This window comes from Anabrus simplex, chromosome 6 (assembly GCF_040414725.1).
Source record: "Anabrus simplex isolate iqAnaSimp1 chromosome 6, ASM4041472v1, whole genome shotgun sequence".
Taxonomy (NCBI): Eukaryota; Metazoa; Arthropoda; class Insecta; order Orthoptera; family Tettigoniidae; genus Anabrus; species Anabrus simplex.
Window position 1 is genome coordinate 345263767 of NC_090270.1, and position 21688 is coordinate 345285454.

The 21688-nt window shown below is 38.1% G+C and overlaps 2 protein-coding genes across 6 annotated transcripts in view; one reads left to right on the forward strand and one right to left on the reverse strand.

Annotated features, from left to right (window-relative positions):
- Positions 1–21688, reverse strand: part of LOC136875367 (cyclin N-terminal domain-containing protein 1) — a 265579-nt gene that overhangs the window by 32894 nt on the left and 210997 nt on the right. For all 5 annotated transcript variants that reach the window (XM_067148918.2, XM_067148920.2, XM_067148922.2 and 2 more), the window contains exon 5: positions 1817–2010. In XM_067148918.2, the coding sequence (XP_067005019.2) occupies positions 1817–2010 (194 nt within the window). The remainder of the gene's footprint in view (positions 1–1816; positions 2011–21688) is intronic.
- LOC137501194 (histone H2B-like) lies at positions 13147–13918 on the forward strand. The gene is made up of 2 exons (XM_068228055.1): positions 13147–13227; positions 13610–13918. Exons 1-2 carry the CDS (start codon positions 13147–13149, stop codon positions 13916–13918), a joined length of 390 nt encoding a protein of 129 aa, XP_068084156.1.

The window sequence follows — 21688 nt, forward strand, 5'->3', positions numbered from 1 at the left end:
TATTTTCGTGAGAAAATATTCTTTTCTTAATAAGGGAACCAAAACAACCATTTCTTTCCTTTAAAACTATTAGCAACGGGGAGAGGAGCTCACTTTCTGCTAACATGGTAGGCATAATCGTGTAGCTGTGCGTAGTAGAGGAAATTGATTGGGCACTGTGCTAATCGACTTTTCTCCTCGGCGCGCTAACGTTCTACCGGTGTACATTTCCAAATTAAAGCTGCTTTGGTTGCTGTTAAAAACATGTGATGGGATGTGTAACTGTAATTTTTCTCTTACGTTTTCCACAAACAATTCGGCTTCCATCATAACGTCAGTTTCCCTATCAAGTTTTTTCATTGTCACAACAGTAATTTTTCAGAATGTGATTCCAAATTTGTTTTTGAAGTCATACAACCAGCCTGATGACGCCCACTGCTTGATTGTGACGTCATGGATGGTGGACGTACGGTACTCCGCGTCAAATTTTTCCATTCTAATCCATCACAATAAGATCAAATTTGTCTCGGAGAGAGCCTCCTTCATACACTACTTTTTTCCAGGCGGAGAGCTGTGCCTCACTATGCAAACAACGGAATTTCTTTTGCACAGTTGCAAATTTCAGATTTTTCCATTTTCCACTCCTCCAGTACTTGACTGCTCTTGTTTTATACTGTAAGTCTACAGTGTCCGTCAAATTGGCACTGTCTTGGCTTTGTCCCAGTTCTGGCTCGCTATATTCAATATCCTTTATGTTTTCCTCTGACTGATCAGACCTGTACGCCAAACTTGTAACGTTCTCCAAATAGAGACTGTCACCTTCAAGACAGTAACTTATAAGCTCTGAAAAACAAAATAAAAATAATTAAAATACATGTTGTTATATGTATATTGACAGAAACAATGGAGGAGAGAGTTATCGGTATCAACATATCAGACGGTCCAGTACTGAAAACTAAAACCTAAAACGTCGCATGCAGCGCAAAAGACCATGCTTCAAGCTACGTTATTATAGCCTGTGTCACGCAGTGTGACATCACCCCGTGAGCATCAAAACTTATTTGAAAACAGTTGACTGCTTAACACCATAAAGCTGCAGCTCCTGAAATTTCAGTGGACCTTCTTTGCTGTGGCTTCCGTGATTTTCTTGAAGATGAAAAATAATTTTTGACATTGTGCTTAAGGAATCGTCGCATACGTTTTCATAAACATTTCAGAAAATGTAAACTGACTAATACAATATGGAAATTAAAAAGGAGAGATATGAGTGAGGAAGGCTGATAGAGTACGCAAAGTGTAGCACCGGTTCTCTTCGACAGCTAAGCAGATGTGCAGGCACGGGGAGAAGGGAAACATGCAGTGGCGAACCAGAAGGAGGGGCGGGAGGTGTGGAGGGGAGGAGGTGCAGAGGTGTGTCTCCAGGCAGTGTGCCGGCTTAGCATTGGCCAGCAGGTATTCATCGCTGTTCACACGGAACGTGAAATGTCGCAACTTTTAGGTCTCTTAGTTAACGCCATAATGAATGTCGGCACCCAAAATTGATGCTGAAATCATTTTTACGTGTAACTCAATGTGTTTTCCAAGTTTCATCGTGATCGGCGACTTAACCATTGCCGATGTTTCCTTTTGGGAGAATGATTGTAACTCACGAACAAGGACAACTTCATCTTTATGGTGGTTGTAATCTAGCAATGCTGGAACTGGAGAAGATTGAGTTTTGGGTCTAGAAGACCACTATTCTATGGCCTAATTAGAAACAATCATCAAACAGAAAACTATTCTCAAAAGATATTATAAACATTCACTTGTCAAAAATATTAATATGACTGTATTGTACCTGTCTTTTTTTGACCGTATCTTCTTTGAAGTAACAACATGATACAAACTATCATATATTGTCTTATGGTTTGTATAAACAAGTCCAAGTATATGAGCACATAGGGTATATAACATGTTTTTATTAGTTCCAATTTTTGCTGGTGGTAACATGTATATTAAATGCTCAATGTAGACCAGAGGAGATGTTGGAACCTTCAATTGAAATGAAAACATAATCAGAAACATGAATTATTGTGCATATTTCATTAACAAGAGTACAACCTAATAAACATTGTTTTAATAATTATTTTAGCTACATAATATTTTGCATCTAGAAACAAATATATCTAGGGCACCGCTCTCTCTTTTCTACAATCCTGTGCATGATAACTGGAACACAACAGAACATATTTTTAATAAGTTTTTTGCACTTATTCATCTATTACATACCTTTCATCTTTATTAATGGCTAATATGTCCTCCTTTCTGTTTTATTTAATTACATTACACAATTTGACACACATTCCACAAGCTTCAAGATATTTGAAGTTAATTATGATTATACTACACACCAATCAGAGACTTTTATCATGTTTTATAATCTATTAGCTTCATTGTCTGTATTGATTCAATTATACACGATTATAAAGACAGGAACTTTCCACCTAATCAATACTTTTTATTATTACAAGGTGTCTAAAACATTTCTATATCACAGTAATATCACAGTACCGGTTTCAACCCTTTACTTAGGTCATCTTCAGCTGCTGAAGAACCTGCTAGTAATAACAATATGTAATTCTAAAACACTACTTAATCTAATCAAGAATGACACATACTTTGTTAAAATGATATAATGTTAAAATATGCTTCAGGATGTAGTTCTCAAAGTCTAAAATGTTCGTTAATATTCTTGGTACACACTTAAAAACATCTTGATGCTGTGTTGGTAAAACATTATCATTAATTGCTCTTGGTGAGTGTTAAATGCATTAATGAGTTATGGTTGCAGAGTGTCCTTGAGAAAGTGGCTGTAACAGTCTAATATATTCGTCGGTATGTCCAGAGTCTGTTCTTGATGAGTGCACACGCTCATTTACTTATTCCATTATTATACTATTTACATACTTGTTTTAAACTAAAATGCCTTAATATTAAGTTCAAATTTATTAAACTGTATTATAACTTCAGGCCTAGCAGTATTTGCAGGCTTGTTCACTGAACCATTCACCAATTCTCATAAACATTTTGAAGCACAGTGCCGGACATTACATATGTTATGCTGCTCTTCAAGAACTTGCACCTTGCTTCATTTAAATGACTGTTCTTCGACTTCTTCTGGATTTTAGGATTTTACACCACGCAGTGCTAATCCCTGTAGTGTTATAGTGCTTCTTGAACTGCTTTTAGTGAAAGACTTATCCTTTACTTATTGTTTTCCTATGTATTGTATTATATTTTTATTTAGTCGGCTGATGATGACCCAGAATAGTGGTCGAAACCGGTACCGCTTTTATTCAAATAAGAATTTAACATTACATTTCTTATTTTCCTTATATTGGATAGGTTGAACCACTTTTTTTTTTTTTTCAATTTAAGAGCAATTAATGATAATGTTTTACCAACACAGCATCAAGACGTTTTTAAGTGTGTCACAAGAATATTAACAAACATTTTAGACTTTGAGAACTACATCCTGAAGCATATTTTAACATTATAAAATATAATTTTAACAAAGTATGTGTCATTCTTGATTAGATTAAGTAGTGTTTTAGAATTACATATTGTTATTACTAGCAGGTTCTTCAGCAGCTGAAGATGACCTAAGTAAAGGGTTGAAACCGGTACTGTGATATTACTGTGATATAGAAATGTTTTAGACACCTTGTAATAATAAAAAGTATTGATTAGGTGGAAAGTTCCCGTCTTTACAGTCGTGTATAACTCTTATCATGTGCATTTTTGAGCAACAGTCAATTGTTGTGCATGTGCTTTTGCAAATGGCCCACAAATTCTATACAATTAATGTCCGGGGAAATTCCTTGGCCAACTAACACATAAATATTCTTATCACAAAATAATTTCTTTAATTTCTTTGAAGTGTGGCAAGGAGCCAACTATGTCTGAATTTTGGTTACTTTTCATCATGCCATCATGAGACTAAAAAGGGAAGTCTTCAGGTCTTTATTCGAGCTAGAGTCAGTGGTAGCATAGTGGATAAACATCTGGGGATTCACTGCTTTGGAAAATAACGTGTTCAGAATTATTGTTACTTGATGCAAAATAGTGACATTGTTTGATTAGCAAAGCGACTTTCCTTTTAAGGCACACGGCTACAATTGAAGAAGTTACCAAATCAACGAGTAATGAAAGGGGGAGGGAATATGGGGTGTAATTACTTTAAGCTGATGCAGTTTCCTCTGACTTTGAAGACGTCACTTACATAGGAATAACTGCTTCAAGAACATGTTACTAATTAAACGTTTCATTAATCACATAAACTTAGGCTACATACGCCTATTGTTACTTTACAAACTGTAGTTACCAAAGTATTCTAGTCAGTTGCAGTTAATTACAATCAGAACTGCAAAATCATGAAATTAAAATCCCGTCAAAACCTACTACATACACCAAATTTTAATCATGTGCTCTGAGACTGTGCTTCGGTTAATTGCGGGGCTGCTCGTATCTATCGCTGGTCCACTCGCCAGTGATACCTGAGCTATGTTTTCCTTGCTCCTCATAGTCCCTTGCCTTGCGCACCCTCCTTACGTCTCACAGCCCTGCATCCTTAGTCCAGAAATTTAACATCTTTTCTGGTTCTGGACAGCAACCGAGTGGTCCAGTCAAATTTATTGCTATGTGCACAAATATACAGACCTAATTAAAGTAACAGGTTCTTGATAAACTATTTTACTTAAGGGATTACTCCTCACTCAGCAGCTCTTGACTCATCACTCATCATTCAAAGGCGCACATACCGGATGGGAGACCCTCGCTCTTTCTTCATTAACAAGTAAACATTTTCCATCCAGTCATGAATGTGCAGTATAGATCATTTTGTGTTCTTTAAATTTAATTTTGTTTTTTATCTGTGTACATAATGGTTAAGTAGCACAGCAGTACCGTAGTGATTATAAACTTACGGCAGTGAGCAAACTGTATTTTATTTCAAATTCTGACAGAAGGTACAGTGCACATCCAATTAATAAGAGGCAGAAATTCATCGAATTCCAACATTTATACCAGGAAGTGAAGAAAGACTCATAGAAATTCCACGACTATTTAAGAATGTCAATGTACACATGTCAATGCACAATTCCTTGGCTGAATGGTCAGCGTTGAGACCTTTGGTTCAGAGGATCCCGGGGTCGATTCCCGGCCAAGCCAGGGATTTTAATTGCATCTGATTAATTCTTCTGGCTTGGGGACTGGTTGTTTGTATCTGTGCCAACATTTTCCTCTTCATATTCAGACAACACAACACACTTCAATCACCACTGACAGATGCAATAGTGATAATATCCCTCCACATAGGGTTGGAATCATTAAAGACATCCGTGCATAAAACAGGGTCGAATCCACCTGTGCAACACAGTTTGCCTCCGCAATCCCACAAGTTGTGGGAAGAAGAAGAAGAAGAAGAAGAAGAAGAAGAAGAAGAAGAAGAAGAAGAAGAAGAAGAAGACGAAGAAGAAGAAGAAGAAGAAGAAGAAGAAGAAGAAGAAGAAGAAGAAGAAGAAGAAGAATGCAGACATTTCAATACTTGCTCAAAGGAACTGAAACCAATATGAAACCTTGGAAGTACAGCAACTACCATGTCAACTCTATTTCCACTGAAGAAAAATTGGTCATTACAATAACGTAAGCAGTAGTAACGTAATATTATTCTCCATTTCAATAAAGTAATCCATACTTCAGCGAAGATAACACTTGCAGAATATAGTCAATACTAAACTACTACGGTAGCCTACCAATTTAATATTGATATTTTTTATCTTCAATGAACACAGGCCAATAATATTATGAGTAGGCAGCTTGGCCTTGAACAACCAATCACAGAACAGCACTCAAGAAGCACATCACTCCAAAATCAAACCGATTTGATTCTTGAGGGAGGAGCGGAGCGAAGAAGGATGAGTAAAGTGCCGGAATGAATGCCACTACTGAAATATATGGGTTTGTTTTGCAACTCTCAGCTTCCTGTGTGACGAGAATGGAGTGATGAGCACTGAGTGAGGAGTAGTCCATCGGGCACGTTTGTACCCTAAGAGTTATCTATTTCTAGAGGATTCACTGAACCACTGAACATATAGAACGCACCACACCTGGCTATAGTAGGCCTACATTACAAAAATGAAAACCATTTATTTCCAGATTAATATTTAATGTCATTTTTTAATGTTGAAAATGGTGAAAATAAATGTCCCACGGGTATAGAGGTAGCGTGCCTGCTTGTAATCTGGAGGCTCCAGGTTGGGGAATTTAACCTGGATCTGGTTCGAGGTCCACTCAGCCTATGTGATTACAATTGAGGAGCCATCTGATGGTGAGATGGCGGCCCCGGTCTAGAAAACCAAGAATAAATGGCTAAGGGGATTCATCATGATGACCATACGACACCCGTAATGTGCTCACCTTTGGGCTGAGCAGCAGTCACTTGGTAGGCCAATGCCCTTCGGGGATGTTGCACAATGGGGTTTGGTTTTGAAAATACCACGTGCAGATGTGCCATGCAGTAGCTCATTGCTGAGGTAAAGATGAGAAGGACAAATCTCAGCTGACCATTAGGGGCTGATAATCTACGAATAGCATGGAGACACAACGTAAACAAAAACATCCAATGATACTGTAGGATTTGAATCATGGTGGTCTACAATGTTTAGTACCTACAATTTATAGATTTCATGGTGGGGTTCTACATTGGTGTTAAACTCAATTTTGGTTTTAAGAGATGATTTCCACTTTCCAATACTTTTTAGTGACTTATCTATGATTACATAAACTTAGCTTATCACCTATTTTGGACTTGATCTAATGTCTAATTAGTACATGTTTCATCCCGATTTGTAGGACATCTTCAGCTAAGAAGTGTGAAATACAAAAACTGACACAGCCAATAAAATATTAGATTATATAAAATTGATTAAAATATGTTCAACTCTGATAAAATGTTTGGTGACAAAGGGAAGCTGAAATACCAAAAATCTTCAAAATTTAACGAAATTCATTTTTGTGCTATATTAATCTGCGGACTCTTAGCTTTCCAATGGTATCTCAATTTTGTCTATAGCTCATTTGTAAGGTCATTAAATAATGAATAACATTGACAAGTGACATTCGAGCGAGCGCGCCAGAACTGCACGTCATATTTCTTAAAAATAAAGTGGCTTTTCTGTGTGCAATTTCAGCGACACTGTTAGGTACATGACTCGCGCATGATTGTTTGATTGTTTTCATATTGTTTGCATTAATCCAAGCTTCTCGCTGTACATTTGTTTCCATGGAAACGTGAATGCACGTGTGCAGTGCTCTGTTTATTTTGTGTGTCTAATAGTTGTGTTTACTAAGTGTACAGTTTAGCAATACAGTAATCATGCCAAAAAGTGAATTGAAAGTTTTCGAGAAAGAAAACACATAGGAAAGAGGAAATCTTCACCGCAAGCACCATCAAACCTCAACAGTGACTCACCGCAAACAAGTGCAAGAAGAGGAAGACATAAGATCTAATGATACTTCATCTGGAATGAAGCTCAGGTCATCACAAATTCAATATAAACAATTTATTGATGAATCTGAAGGAAATATCAATGAATATTTGACATAAACATTTTAGAAAATATATTTGCTACCAGTGTTGTCTGTAAACAACCCAAAGAGAGTGGCCTCTCTGTTTCAGTAAAAAGGACATATTGGCCTTGCAGCATAGATTGTATTGGTGTGTTAAAAGTGTTTATACTGTTGAGTTTTGCTCATCTGCTAGTGTAGATATTGAGGCTGTAGGAGCAAAAAGTGAGACAAGTAAAGTGCATGCCATCAATATTACGCTGGTATATGGAGTAGAGAGCAGCAGGTGAAATGCTCTGTGTTGCCAGCACCTCCAAGTAAATTTAGGAATTATGTAACAGGCATTGGCTCTGTGGTGGACAATGTAGCTCTGATGTCAACAAATGAGGCAGTTGAAGAGGTGGTAATGGAAAATAGAGATGGTAACTGGACAGAACTTGGCACAAAAGACGACCTATTTCTTTGAATGATTAATGAGCGTAGGTTTTCATGACTCTTTTTTCTTTTGATTCGTTATGCCCAACTAAGGAGCGCATGTGAACTTATTTAGCACAACATTTCTTCTTCATACCTGCCAACTTTTGAAAAGAGCTATCAGTAAAAACCTCACGCGCGACGAAAAATCTAAGGATTTTTGACATACCCCGGCTTGACGAAAATATTAATACTTCTGGACTACAAAATACAATAATTCATGCTTTAAACAGAATATTTCAAGAAATCAAATATACTTAAATCATAGGCCAATGATTTGTAGATGAAAATAACAATCAAGAAGAAATCCACGTTAAACAGCAGCAGGCGTGGTGAATATTTGTTTGGAGCATACACAGCAGGATATCCTTGATAAATTAAGCAGATACGTGATAATCAAAAAAGGCTTTACACAATAAAACTTGTTTAACGTAACACATGCATGAAAAAATATAATACACACTGCAAATCACATCTACTTACATCATGGGCCAATGATTTGTACATGAAAATAACAAACAAGAAGATTAATCAGGTGGCAAATGCAACCTATGACGGCAATACCTGGTTGATCTTCATTCAGAACTTCTGAAACCCCTTTTTTGTGTCCTATCATAACAGGAGCATTGTCGGAGCAGAAAGCCACACAGTTTTCAATTGGTATGTTATGAGAATTCAGCTGTGATAAAATCAGGTTACCTATGTTTCGCGCCCTGTTGAGTCCCCCTCTAACGCTGGTATGGATAGCACAGTGCTCACTACTTTTCCCCGTGGAATATCGTAGAATGCAACAACAATAGGATACAACTTGGCATTCGTATCATTGCTTCCATCTGTTGCCAAAGAAAATGGTCCATTCTGAAGGCACTTAACAACTTCAGATGATGTATTTTTTGCCATTTTATTTACAATGCATGCCGTTTTAGTGCGACCGCAACTGTATTTCTTTGCAAATTCTGATGTGGGAAACATCTTCTTAAATAAAGCACCAGCTTGATCAGCCGCATTTAACCCCTTCGGTGGGCGAAGCGGCGAGATCTGCGGCTACAAGTCGCTTGTTCGGTGGGGAACGCGAATATATCCGCCGATTCGAATTATTATTTTTTTCTCAGTTGCCTGCCTGCAGAGGTTTATTTCCTTTTTAGCAGCGTATTCTGGATGAGTCTGCCCTCTGATGTGAATTTTTTCAATTAAGTTCTCCCAACACAAATGTGTCATCCACGAGTTGCAACAGAAACAACGCAGCTGTGTCCGGGCAAAAACCACCTAAGGCCTAATAGCTCCGCGCTGAAGCTTTAGCTGATCACCTAATCGTCCCTTGGATGTAATAATATTGCTGTAGAAGAGATTTCTAGAGATTATGACACTGAACAGACTTCTCTGATGACAGTTTAGAACTGTGACCTGATTTATTATCCGCAGTCTTTAGTTCATCCTTCACGACTGGAGTGTCTGTTTATCGCGAGTTACACAGCATTTTATTATCGTACGCATATGTAATACAGTCCTATTTCATGATTTCCGGCCAAACTGCTGAGACCAGGGTTCTATTCGATCCTTTTTCTTACATTTTTTCCGCTAAAATATCTATATCGAATTACCGGTCCCCACTGTTAGAGGAAGACGATTTACGGGCCATGATAAACAAAATGTTGGAATTTAGTGGGGAGAATTGTGATATTATGAAGTAAGTTCTGCCGAAGGGGAATTCGTAAGTGACAGGAATTTACCTGGAAAAAGTACTGCAAGCTCGAATATACAGGATTTGGGCGTAGCTGATGCGAACGTTCAGCAGTCGCAAGAGACTCAAGACGTGTTTGATTCCAGTTCAAGTAGCGATCATGACAGTGACAGTTGTGACGATAACACTGATTACAATCCAACCATTGCAAGTTCTTCATCAACTTATACTGAAAATTGACAAAGAAATTCCCGCTTTGATCTAAATTTCCATCGTGATGTAAAAAGAGTGTTTTTAGGAAAAACAAAGCAGAGCGAAATATTGTAATTCCTTTCTTATGACGAGATATGCCAGAACATAGCTGAACAGACAAAAGATGCCGAGCAGGAAATCGCACATAAATCCCAGTTTAGTAAGACAAAAGGAAGGAATTGAGATCAAGACCGTGTCCGGACAAATAAGGACGAAATAAAGCTTCTATTGGCAATTCTGTTTCCGCAGGGGATTGTAGAGAAACCTAAATTAGGACACTATTTCTCTCAATCCCTTGTTCACTACGCCTACTTTCTATGAACTGATGACACAGAAGAGACATTTTTCTCACCAGATTGAATGGCCTGGCCAGCCTCCTGACCCCAACTTGGCAGGTTCAATTCTGGCTCAGACCGGTGGTATTTGAAGGTGCTCAAATACGTCGGCCTCTTGTCAGTAGATTTCCTGGCATGCAAAAGAACTCTTGCGGGACTAAATTCCGGCACCTCAGTGTCTCCGAAAACCGTAAAAGTAGTTAGTGGGACGTGAAGCCTATAACATTATTATTATTATTATTATTATTATTATTATTATTATTATTATTATTATTATTATTATTATTATTATTATTATTATTATTATTATTATTATTAGATTTTCCTCCACAGCTTTTTACATATCTCTGACAATGAGGTGAATAATGCACAACTTCCTCCAAAAATATATGAGATAAATCCAGTATTTGACCACCTGTTAGCAACATTTTCGGAAGCTTATATCCCTGGTGGAAAAATGTCAATTGATGACAACCTCTTGCTATGGAAAGGGTGGCTAGGGTGGAAAGTTTACATAACAAGAAAACGATCGCGTTTTGGAATGGAATTATATAAATTATGTGAAGGCGAGACAGGTTATATAACATGACCTGCTTCCGTTTGTATCATAATGAACAGCTGTAAAAGACATAACACTGTGAAGACTGTAAATACTGTAAATATTACCTGTATTGTAGTGTAATATAGTCTGTTTATGTCACTTATGAATTGTAGGGAGGTGATATAAACTTGATCCCTTGAAAGAGCTAACCAACATAACAGAAAAATTTGTGAGTATTATAATTTATTACATTGTACATCTTTTAAGTACATGTAAACTTTGTAAATCTACAATTTACATATGCATAAACATTTATTTACAGGCAGAGATTGATAGTAAACTGCCTAAAATATTCAGGTGAAAGTTACTGTATCAACAAAAACCAGACTTTTGCTGTTAGGATGAAGCAATCTCGATTTCACAGTGTGAAAGCACTTAGTACGTTTTTGCACAAAGTATTGAAAAATTAAAATAATCAAATTTTTCAACAAAATACATTATATTCAAGTAAATATTTCTCTTTTGGCCCTTCAATAGTTCATTTTAGTCTACGATTGCTTTTAATCAAGTAATTAAATATTTTCTTCAATCAGGGAAATCGCTCCCCACCTGGGAGCGAGCTAGTGTGAACCGAACTCCCCGCTTAAGGGGTTAAAGGCACACTGTGTTCCAACAAAAAAGGAAGTAAACAGACACTCGGTCCTAATTACGTCACTGTCAACGTTTCCAGACATGGCAAAAAAAGTGTTGATTTTCTTGTTGTCTTCCTTTAACGTAACTTACGTGTTTACCGCACTTCACATGATTACTTAAATCGTTTCTTCCACCATGTGCAATATTCACACCCCACATACCGTACAAAAGGCAATATTTTCTCCCTTTCTTGATTTTAGTATGCACGGAAAATCAACAGAATATGATTCTTTAAATGTATGGAAGTACTGTTTCTTGTTGGATTAATTCATGGTAACCTATAATAGGAATATAGCGTAAGAAAATGTCTGAGAAAAAAATGTCTCTATATCCATTCAAATACTGAAAGGAACCTGAATAACTAAACGTCACATAAAATTATGACAAACACTCAAAGCAGTCAAACACTTCCTTAAAACATGGCAAAGCACACAAAGCCTTAAAAGATTAAATGAACATGACGCCAACCTTGTGAATCAAAGAGAATGTCGCGAATGAAAAATGTGCACATGGTAAAAAAACATACACACATGGAACAAATGTAATTATTCTTCTTCTTTGTAATTTAAGGGGCTTCGCTAATAGCGGTATACCCAGTCATTGGAACGAGTGTAATTAGTCCAAGGAATACAGGAAACTGCGAAGCACGAAGTTATAACACAAAACCTCGAACCCCTCATTAAAATATGTCATAACCTCAAAAGGCCACCAAAGAACAACAATCACATGGTCAAAGAATATAGGATAAATCACAAGTGAATGGAGCATCATAATAGTTTGTATAAAAATGATTAAGAAAAGGAAAAGAGCAGCCTATAACTATCAGACATTTCACTTCACAATCCAACGAACGGAGCAGAACAAAGAACTTGCGGAGCAGAGCCTGTCGATACCTGATTGACACAGAACAAAAGTACTGTTATCCCAGCTTTAAATTAAATTCCAACAATGACACAAACATCACACGATTAAAAATACCAATCATAACAAAGAATCACCCACTACCACCACCACCACCACCACCACCATTGACCCATTCATCCTGGGAACCTCGGCCTGAACACTTGAGCACGATGGAGTATCAAGTCACCGAGCTGCACCCTGCCTGTCCGCCAGCTCACCATCGTCGCCCGTCAGGTGCCAGCCTAGCCCACTCGCTCAGCCATCGCCGCGAGCCCCCTGTTTGCCCAAGCACAGCCAGCCAATCAACAAAGAGCAGCCAAGTTCTCAGCGCAGTCCGTCCTTCCAGATATACTCTTCTGGGAGCCAACTTTCTGCGGTCTGCCATATTCCCACCAGCTCTTCAAGCAGCTACACGACCAGCCCATCACCAGCCCTGCCCGCTGAACCACTTTTCACTGCCCCACATCAGAAAAGCAAATTTGTCTAGTACTCAGTGGATCATCTGCTCGTGTCTTGTCCTGGCGCGATCCGTTTAAACTACACCTGACACGACTGGTGCCCACTGTGTGCACTTTATTCTGGTCCTCCTCGGAGTTTGACCCTTCATGCCCCATCCTCACCCCCCCCCCCCTGTCGGGCCAATCCCAGTGGATTGAGTAGCTGGGACCCTGACAACTCCAGCCATGATTCCGTCCCAAGCACCCAAACCACCATCGCCCAAGTCCAAACCCAATTATCTATCCCCTCTACTTCTTTCAACCAATGTACAGTGCTCCTTGCACACCCCCCTCATCCTTCCGATTTCCATCCCACTAAACTTTAAATATATCGTAAAATTATATTCCAAGTCATTGCTCCCATCCTACACCACATCCAGCTCCTCCACGACCAAGACGGATGGTATAGCGTCGCTGACCTACTGACTGACCAAAATTTGGTCCATTACGTATGTTGTGATGCATATGAGGAGGAGGATGACATAGCCACTCAAACCGACCTCACACTCCCACCCCCCAGACCAACCATCAATCAACTCAGACTTCCCCTTCCATCAATCACATACACACCCAAACACTATTCTCCCGCCTTCCCCCCAAAATCTCCAGACCCACACAATCCGACATCACACTCCCACCTGACCACCAGATAACCAAGGGAGATAAGAAGAAAAAGCGCAAGGAGAGCTACGCCATCTACATCTACAAAGTACTTAAACAGGTACACCCTGATACTGGCATCTCCAGCAAGGCGATGAGCATCATGAACAGCTTCGTCAACGACATCTTCGAGCGTATCGCCGCTGAAGCTTCCCGTCTCGCCCACTACAACAAGCGCTCCACCATCACTAGTCGGGAGATCCAGACTGCCGTCCGTCTCTTGCTGCCCGGAGAGCTGGCCAAGCACGCCGTCAGCGAGGGCACCAAAGCAGTCACCAAATACACCAACTCCAAGTAAGGAGCTACAGGGGATAATCACCCTTCTTAAGAAACGGCCCTTTTCAGGGCCACCACACCTTTAACATCACACGATTAAAAATACCAATCATAACAAAGAATGAGTTATCGACTATCGTGGACTTGCCTTCGACCAAGACAGACTACGATATATTGTAGTCGGTCTTGCCAAGACGGAGCGTGCTTCGACCCACGCAAACAATCGACTGTACGGAAGTGGAGTGATTATCAAATGTTAACGTTTCAAATTTTTGTCCGCGAAGTCGTAAAATGACACCGTCCATTCGTAAAACCGTAAAATGCTGCAATTTCCGTAAATTTTACGGACAAACCATAAAAGTTGGCTGGTATGCTTCTTGTCTTTCATGGCTCACTTTATTAAAATAAAGAAATGAATATGCAAACTGGATTAAAGCCACTTATATATATTTAACAAAGACGAGCTTTCCGCCAAATTACATTGGCCTTAATCAGGGCATGTGAAGGTTTGCCTCGACATTGAGCATATACAATCTTTGAAGGAACATGGAAGTCATGACCATACTAACCACAGCCCCCCATTAACTGGACTCTGGGATCACTGCGCTGTGCTGTGGTGACTGGGAGGGAAGTTACTGATTCACCGCCCTCTATCAACAGTTTCTTGAGTGCATAGCATTGTGTCATGGTGGTGTTATGCATGTATTTCTGGAGTACAGGTCTCCATGTATTTGATAACTTGTAGCTGTCTTCCTTGTTGATTTATTTGGGCGCAGCTCTATCTCTATGGCTTCCCTTACAAGTTGAGCATAGAAGTCTTTTACAGGCGCAATGGCCTTTGCCTGGCCAAAGAGGATTTCATGGTCTTTTCTGTAGAAATGTTCTGCTTTGGCAGACTGGCTTATAGCATTTTCCATGAAGGATGAAAGAGTGACATTCTTGACTGACCTGATGTGTTCATTTAAAGTTAAAAACTTCATGATCGTTCCGTATTGAATAGAGAAATAAGAAGATGTACAATATTAGAAGGATCCACCTTTCAATACTTCGTTGTAAGTTGAACTAAAAAGAAGTCACAACTTGTTTATTGGGACCAGTTTCGACACATTACAAGTGTCATCATCAGCCAAATAGAAAAGTAGGGCAAGATATAAAGATCTTAAAACAACTAATACATTGAACACAGGCAAAAAATTAACATTGATTCATATTGTAGCAATTCAGTTAATGTCCAAAACACAATGATCGCAGTCAAGAGAGTAAACAGAACATCATTGTCTTGCGCCGAAAACAAATATAGTTGAAGTTCACAAGCAGGTCAAGTATGCACTTATGTAGAGTCGTTGCTAGACAGGTCTTGTAGGCATTTGTTCCTCAGGCCGAAGAGTACAAGGTGACGTAATTGAAGTCTTAGGAAAACAGTGTAGGATTTAATTTCGTCAAATTCAAAGTAGATATATAAGTTTGAGAATAATTTAAAACATTAAAAAGAATAAAGCCAAATAAAAATATATTAAAAATAGGAGGAAATAATAAAAGAAAATTGCAATGTGAGGTTCAACTCGAAACAACTTGCCGTAGTAATTGATAGATGAATGGGAGATGATAAAGAAAAGGTTGGGGAACGTTTATTAGAGGGTGGTGGTGGTGGTGGTGGTGGTGATTATTGCTATTAGAGGAAGTACAAATGGGTAAATATCTTCTATATGACACTAAACCGACGCTATTAGGTTTGCGAGGGCTAGGGAGTCTTTCATTTTCACGCCCTTCGTGGCCCTTGTCTCCCTTTACCGATATCTTCATTTTTCGAAGTGTCGGACCTCTTCCTCTTTTTTCCTCAATGGAATTAATGCCCGCCTAGCAAAGTTCACCTGCATACACCCCAGCATCAGTGGGTAGGGTCTGACACATCCCACTCTGAAGAGTCTAGTGTCAGACCTAAGATAAAACGCTGGTTAATAGAGCAAACGCCTGAAAAGCCATACATCTAATTTTTGATCTGATTTTTTATATGCTCTATTGGTGGAAAAATATCTAATTCCCTCCATGGGAACTTAGAATTTCCATTCAACAGTCTATGTTGTGCCACTGGAAATCACTATACCCTGCCGGCCAAAAGTTTCTGGACAAGCATTGAATTGGTAAAGAATGAACTGAGATTAAAAGAAAAAAACATACCTATGCAAGGAATTGACAAATATATATTCTGAAACTAATATTTTACAATAAAACTACGTTTTTACATTACATCTGAGCAAGAAATAGACAATATTTACACATTTACTCCCACAGATCATCAGAACACATCAAACTCTCTTCTCATCAATGAAACCCCACTTTGCAGGAAGTAAAATTTTATCTATTCTCGGCATTCTCAAAACAAGTTTTTCTAACACTGATGTAGGTATACTGCAAGATGTCCCACAGGTTTTCCAATGAAGAAGGGGGCTCTTTTTGGACCTGCCGATCCAACTCCTCGCACAGCAGCTCAATTGGATTTATGTCCAGGGATTAAGGGGGCCATTCCATTAAAAACAATTCCCCAGAGTTTTGTTTGTTTTGCAGATAATTCATGCAATATCAAGACGTGTATCTGGGGTCATTGTCTTGTTGGAGGACAAACCCACGTTGCTGTCCAGGCAGAAGAGGACAACGAGATAGGATAGAATGGTAGCCGTTTTTGTCCAGTCTTTCCTTGAATTCGATGCAGTCTACCAATGCTACTGAATGTGAAACAACATCAAAACATCACAGAGCCCCCTCCATGCTTCACTGTAGGTGTTTTATAGTAGGATGCTGAACAACGAATATAAACTCGTTACCGTTGCCTGAAAACCTTCAAAAGTTCAATTCAAAATCAAAATCTCTTTATTTGCAAATGAGGTGTCTACCTCGGTGGCAAATGGTACACTAAAATACATTATTGTCAAGCACTGAATATTAAATTAATAATAGAAGAAAATTTTCCTATAATACAATACAATTTATGCTAACAATTTTTTCTATTAAACACACAGCTCATTCTTAATAAATTTATATTGTTTACAAAATTCTATTTATAATATCTCCTGTACTACTTACAAATATAGTCAACTGATATACAGTATGTGGAATTACTTCAAATGATACTATACAACTGGTATAACAGTAATATATACATTGCATTTATTTATTTACTTTCTTTTTTTTTACCCGTTCTGGATCATAAGTAGCATAACAACCTGCTGCGTCTTAACCAGAGCCCCTTTTGCCACCACTTTTCAGAGTTCCTGAAGGGCCTTCACAGCTACCGTAGCGGTCCCAGGGCCCTCGAAGTCCCCACTGTACTTCACCCCTACAGGCAGTCCCCTACTTTGGCTGTCCAAACTCCTTAGACCAGGGGATGGAATTAATTTATTCACACACATTTTTTTTATTTACAATAACCTGCACTGGTCGAATGCCCTCTAACACTTCATTTATTTTCTCTGTTGCTGTTTATTCTCTTCTTGAATATCTGTACAGATTTTGGAAAAGGATCAAACACTACCCCTGGTAAACTGTTCCACTCCTTCACACCCTTCCCAATGAATGAAAATTTACCCCAATAGCTTCTGCTAAAATTCCTTCTAATTTTATATTTGTGGTCAGTCCTGCCGATATAATTATTTTCCAACTGAAGCCTCTCACGGATATCTCCCCATGCTTCTTCTCCTGTATAGGCTCTATATAATCCTATAAGTCTAGTTTTCTCCCTTCTCTTACTTATAGTTTCCCACCCAAGTTCCTTTAACATTTCTGATACACTACTCTTTCTCCTGAAATCCCCTGTTACAAATCTTGCTGCTTTCCACTGCACACTATCTATTTATTTCATTAGGTATTCCAATAATGGACAAACCATACTTAAGTAACTTTTTTCTTTTAATTCTTTATTGCATCCTTTAAGTAGCCTCATTATGACATGTAATGATCTGTATGCTTTCCCAACAATATCATCAACATGACCCTTCCTGTGCAAATTACTTTCAAATCTCACACCTAAGTATTTGCACTTGCATTCTTTTGGGATAACTACCTCATCCAAAGTATATTCAAATTCAGTTTTAAAACTCCTGTTTGTAAAAGTTGTAACAGTTGATTTGCCTCCATTAACCTTCATATTATTTTCTTCAACCCATTGTTGGATACTTTCAAGGTCCCTTTGTAATTCTGAACAATCCTCAATGTTATTTATTTCCCTATAAACAATTATGTCATCTGCATACAATCTTATTTTTGATGTTATATTGTTCCCTAAATCATTTGCGTATATTAAGAAAAGTAACAGACCGATTATATTACCCTGTGCAATTCCCTTCCAAACTTTCTCTTCCTGTGATACATTATTTCCTACTTTGACTTTCTGAACCCTTGAATTTAGAAATGTTTTTATCCAACGTGTAACCCTTACGTCCAATCCTATTCCCTCCAATTTCTTTAATAATATTCCATGTTCCACTCTATCAAAGGCTTTGGAAAGATCTATGGCTATGCAATCTAACTGACCTCCTGAATCCAACTGATCTGATATGTCCTGCTGAAATCCCACCAGTTGTGCCTCACAAGAAAATTTCTTTCTAAATCCATACTGGCTCCTCATGAACCAATTTTTATCATCACATATCCCTCTGATGTACTATGTAAAATACTGGAGAGTTTAATATCAAACTATACTGGTCAGGCTGATTGGTCTGTAGTTCTCTGGTTTCCTTTTATCACCCTTTCCTTTATAAATTGGTATTATTATAGATTCCTTCCATTCCTTTGGTATTACACTATTATTTATGACATAGTCAAAGAGAAATTTTAAATAAGGCACTATGTACCACCCCATTGTCTTTAATACCTCCCCAGTAATTTGATCACTTCCTGCTGCTTTTCTTTGCTGAAGCAGTTGGATTTCTCTGAAAATATCTTCATTTGTGAATGAGAACCTTCTTGTTTCCCTCTGTGTCTCTCCCTCTCTATCTTCTGTTATGGTTTCCAACTCCTGACAATCATCTACTGAATCTCTGAATTCCCTACTAAATAGGTTTGCTTTTTCAGTATCTGTTAAATAGTGTTCACCCCCTTCTCCCACCATTGTAGGAATTTGGATTCCTTTTCCTTTTTGATTCCTGACATATGAATACAGCTTTTTCCATTTCCCTTTTTTGGTCACTACCCTCTTGAAGTATGCCATTCATATAATTCTCTTTTGCTTCCTTTTTCACTCTATTCAGTTCCCTCATTAGCTGTTTTCTAGTTTATCTACTCTCCCTACCCTCTTTGATTTTCCTGTTTACTATTCTACATTTTCTTTTTAATTTTCTTATTTCCCTTGTATAATAAACAGGGTCTGAGGTCATTTTACCCTTCCTAACAGGTACAAATCTCTTCTTTCCTTCCCAAATGTTTCCTTTAAATTTAGCCCAAAGTGTATCCACATTACTCCATTCACTTATCCAACAACTGAATTGTGATTTATGGTAAGTCCCAAATTCATCAACTTTAGTTTTTCTGTATAATTTCTTGTCTTGTGTGACCCTCTTATTAAGCCTTTTTGGTACCAGTCCTACATCCATTATTACAGCCTTATGATCTCCTATTCCTTCAATTACCTCAGTTTTATTAACAATTTCCCATGGTTTAACCAAGAATACATCGAGTAAGTTATTGAGACGAGTCGGTTCTTGTACTACTTGTGTAAATCCTCCCTCCCAAATTAACTTATTTGCCAGTTTCAGTTCATGGGCTTCACTTGCTGCTCCATTCCATTCTACTTCAGGCAAATTTAGATCTCCCCCAATTATTACCATATCTTTATTATTGTTTTTATGAGTATAATCTATTATTTTCTCAAATATTTCCATGGCTCTTTCCTCTCTTCCAGGCCTGTTTACTTGTTTACAGTAGTATATTTTCTCATTAAACATATTTGTGTGGGTACATATGTTTTGTCCAGAAACTTTTGGACGGCAGTATACCTTTTATGAGAGGAATCTTCAACTATCTAGAAGCACCATCAAATGAAAAGTTCTTAGTGTTGGTAGTCTTAAAAGGGTAAACAAATAGGCTTAAGATGAAATTATGATATGACAATCATGTCCTCCATATTTTGCTTGGCTGATGACCTTAGATGTTAGGCCCCTTTAAACAATAAGCATCATCATCATCATCATCATCATAATCATATTTTGCTCATAGGTTATGTTCGCATGATTATATTTCATATCTACCAAGCTCAATAGCTGCAGTCGCTTAAGTGCGGCCAGTATCCAGTAATCAGGAGATAGTGGGTTCGAGCCCCACTGTCGGCAGCCCTGAAGATGGTTTTCCGTGGTTTCCCATTTTCACACCAGGCAAATGCTGGGGCTGTACCTTAACCCTTTGTTGCCTGAATAGTGAAAAATAATAAGTATACTTGATTTTTTCACCTCATTCTAACGGAATATGTTCAAATAGTAAATGCTAATACTTTCAAATCATAATTTTAATTTTTGGTATGTTTTTGGGGCCTGGTATTTTTAAGTACCGTCAGGCATATAGGAGGCTTCATATTTGGGTAGATAAGAATGTTCACATTTTGGAATTATATAACATTTATTGTCTCAAAATATTAGTAGAACATGTTTTTCATACCTAAAACTATTACAAAAGTGTAAAAGCAAAATTTAAAGCAAATATGTGTAATAAGAGTGAAGTTTCGTAATATTATTGTTCATATGTAGAACATCTTGCATACATCCTATACAGCTGACACATTATGATACTCTGCAAAGCAGTTTTTTTTTCATTGCAGCAAAGAAAAACACTACATGTAGTAAACTTTGAATGCGGTCTTGACTGTACCTTCTTTCTCGAACACACCTCACATGGACCACGGTTTTTTACAAAAACAACAAAATGATTTCCACGATTACTTAGTCTGACATCAATGGGCACAGAATATTCTGTTTTCCTCCTTTTTGGTAGACAAGTTTGCTCTGGTGACTTTGGTGACCTCATATCACGTAAAAGTTTTCCTGGAAGAGGAATTTCTTTCTGGTTCATCAGTCCTAGGACCACATTACGCCAGAATGTCATTAGAGGGATTTTTTCATGCAGATTACAGTATATGATGTAGGCACTGACAAATGCTATCTCAATCATTCCCCAAAATAATCTCTGCCACCATTTATGGATCGACGGTCTAAACCAAATACGCCTCGAAGTCTGTCAGCATGGTCCACTCCACCCATGTGTGCATTGTAGTCTTGCACAACAACTGGGCAATCAACAGTAACATTACTTCCATCCTTCTGTTTCCTAGAAACAGTTGTGGCTTCTGTTCCATGGAAATTAGATGCTAAGCACACACCTTTACAGTCTTTCCATAGAGAAACACTGATGTCCATCGAAGGAAAGCATTACTTTCGGTTTTGGATATGACTAACATGAGACCCTCCATATGGCCTGACGGTACTTCTAAGTACCTCACCATTTACTAGCTATATATCCACACCATTGCAAATTTCATCAATTTGAGTATTTTATTGTATTACAGAAGCATACTTACATGCACTAAGATCACTTGCAGGTCGAATGTAACAATAGGAGCTAAGAAATAATCAATCAAAATGTCCTTTCTTTACAGTGGTAACATTATGACTACACTCCTAAGAATAAAACGATCTCCCGCGTTTGTCATCAATACCAACCTCAAAAATGAAATATCTCTGTTTCAAGAATGAGTTACTTGAAAGAACATGAGGAAAATACAAGGGTAGGATTTACTGAATAATTCCAAAGC

Coding starts and splice junctions, on each gene's coding strand:
- LOC137501194 (XM_068228055.1), top strand. CDS start 13,147: ATGATTCCGTCCCAAGCACCCAAACCACCATCGCCCAAGTCCAAACCC. Junction 13,228..13,609: donor CTCTACTTCTTTCAACCAAT/GTACAGTGCTCC, acceptor CCTGACCACCAG/ATAACCAAGGGAGATAAGAA.